Source organism: Trichechus manatus, unplaced genomic scaffold (genome assembly GCF_000243295.1).
Source record: "Trichechus manatus latirostris isolate Lorelei unplaced genomic scaffold, TriManLat1.0 scaffold00057, whole genome shotgun sequence".
NCBI classification, from domain to species: domain Eukaryota; kingdom Metazoa; phylum Chordata; class Mammalia; order Sirenia; family Trichechidae; genus Trichechus; species Trichechus manatus.
In genome coordinates this window covers 13,150,428-13,152,417 of record NW_004443993.1, presented here as the reverse complement: position 1 = coordinate 13,152,417, position 1,990 = coordinate 13,150,428, and the positions used below count along the sequence as shown (strand labels likewise).

The following is a 1,990-nucleotide window of genomic DNA, read 5'->3' as shown; positions in this document are numbered from 1 at the left end:
CGGCACCCCAGTGGTCGCGCAGCCCCGCGGCGTCGTCAGCAGCAGGTTCTCAGGCCGCAGCTCCGCCGAGGCCGCGCCCCTCTCCTCCAGGCGCTCCAGGGCCGCGCTCAGCTGCAGCAGAAGCAAGGCCGCGGCCCGGGCAAACTCCGGGGGCCGCCGCACACCGACCTCCGTCAGCCACTGGGCCACCGTGCGCTCGGGCACCTCAGCCACCAACGTAGCTGGGCCCTGCCAGGGCGCCGCGGGCAGGACGCGCTCGGGTACCAGGCCGCACAAGCTCTGGATGTTGAAGTGGGGGCGCAGCGAGGCCTGCAGCTGCAGGCCCCACGGGTCAGGGGCCTCGGCTCCCGGCTTGGGCACCTGCGGGGCAGAGAGGGCCGTCAGGGCTTCACCCACCGAGCCCCCCCACCCTGTACAGCCTGCCCCTCCCCTGAAACCTTCCCCTGAGTCCCAGGGCCTGCAGCAGGGTTAATTTATTCTGATGTTTGTTGTCGTGAGTTCCCTTTGAGTCAATCTGGCCTCATGGCGACCCCATGTGTTGCAGAGTAGAACTGTGCTCCAGAGAGTTTTCTTGGCTGTAATCTTAACAGAGGAGCCCTAGTGGCCCAGTGGTTGAGCGCTTGGCCGCTAACCAAAAAAGGTCAGCAGTTCAAATCCACCAGCCTCTCCTTGGGAGAAAGATGTGGCAGTCTGCTTCCATAAAGATTACAGCCTTGGGAACCTATGGGGTAGTTCTACTCTGTTCTATAGGGTCGCTCTGAGTGGGAATCAACTGGATGGCAATGAGTTTGGTTTTGGGTTTGGAATCTTAACAGAAGCAGATCGCCAGGTCTTTCTTCGGCAGTACTGCTCAATGGGTAACCCCCCCAAAAAAACCAAACCCACTGCCATCGAGTCCATTCCAACTCATAGCAACCCCATAGTGTTTCCAAGACTGTAAATCTAGTTTCTCATTAAACCATTAGTACACATATTGTGTGACATTGGTTAACAACCCCACTACATGTCAACACTTTCCCTTCTCGACCTTGGGTTCCCTATTACCAGCTTTCCTGTCCCCTCCTGCCTTCTCATCCTTGCCCCTGGGCTGGTGGGCCCCTTTAGGCTCGTTTTGTTTTATGGGCCTGTCTAATCTTTGGCTGAAGGGTGAACCTCAGGAGTGACTTCATTACGGAGCTAAAAGAGTGTCCGGGGGCCATACTCTCGGGGTTTCTCCAGTATCTGTCAGACCAGTAAGTCTGGTCTTTTTTTGTGAGTTAGAATTTTGTTCTACATTTTTCTCAGCTCTGTCTGGGACCCTCTATTGTGATCCCTGTCAGCGCAGTCACTAGGCACCATCTAGCTGTACTGGACTCAGTCTGGTGGAGGCCGTGGTAGTTGTGGTCCATGAGTCCTTTGGACTAATCTTTCCGCTGTGTCTGGTTCTCTTCATCCTCCCTTGCTCCCAACGGGGCGAGACCAGTGGAGTATCTTAGATGGCTGCTCACAGGCTTTTAAGACCCCAGACATTACTCACCAAGGTAGAATGTAGAACATTTTCTTTATAAACTGTGTTATGTCGAAGCTGTAAGTCTTTACGGAAGCAGACTGCCACATCTTTCTCCCGCGGAGCCTATGGTGGTTTCGAACTGCCCACCTTTCTGTTAGTAGTGGTTCGATTTAACCACTGCACCACCAGGGCGCAATGGGTGATGTTAATTAATTTGGATGTTGGTCACCAACAAATGAAGACTTTAAGGAAGACTAAACTAGGGAGAAGGAGCCCTGGTGGCGCAGTAGTTAAGTGCTCAGCTGCTAACCTAACCAAATGGTCAGCAGTCTGAACCCACCAGCCCATCCGTGGGCAGAAAGATGTGGCAGTCTGCTTCCATAAAAATTGTCGTTGTTAGGTGCCATCCAGTGGGTTCCAACTCGTAGTGATCCTGTGTACAGCAGAACAAAACACTGCCTGGTCCTGCTCCATCCTCATAATCGTTGTTATGCTTGAGCC

The 1,990-nt window shown here is 54.2% G+C and overlaps 1 protein-coding gene across 1 annotated transcript in view; it reads right to left on the bottom strand.

Moving 5' to 3' along the window:
- PEAK3 (PEAK family member 3) overlaps positions 1–1,990 on the bottom strand; it is a 6,741-nt gene that overhangs the window by 421 nt on the left and 4,330 nt on the right. Inside the window, exon 3 of the mRNA XM_004378657.2 lies at positions 7–360. Within this exon, the coding sequence (XP_004378714.1) occupies positions 7–360 (354 nt within the window). The remainder of the gene's footprint in view (positions 1–6; positions 361–1,990) is intronic.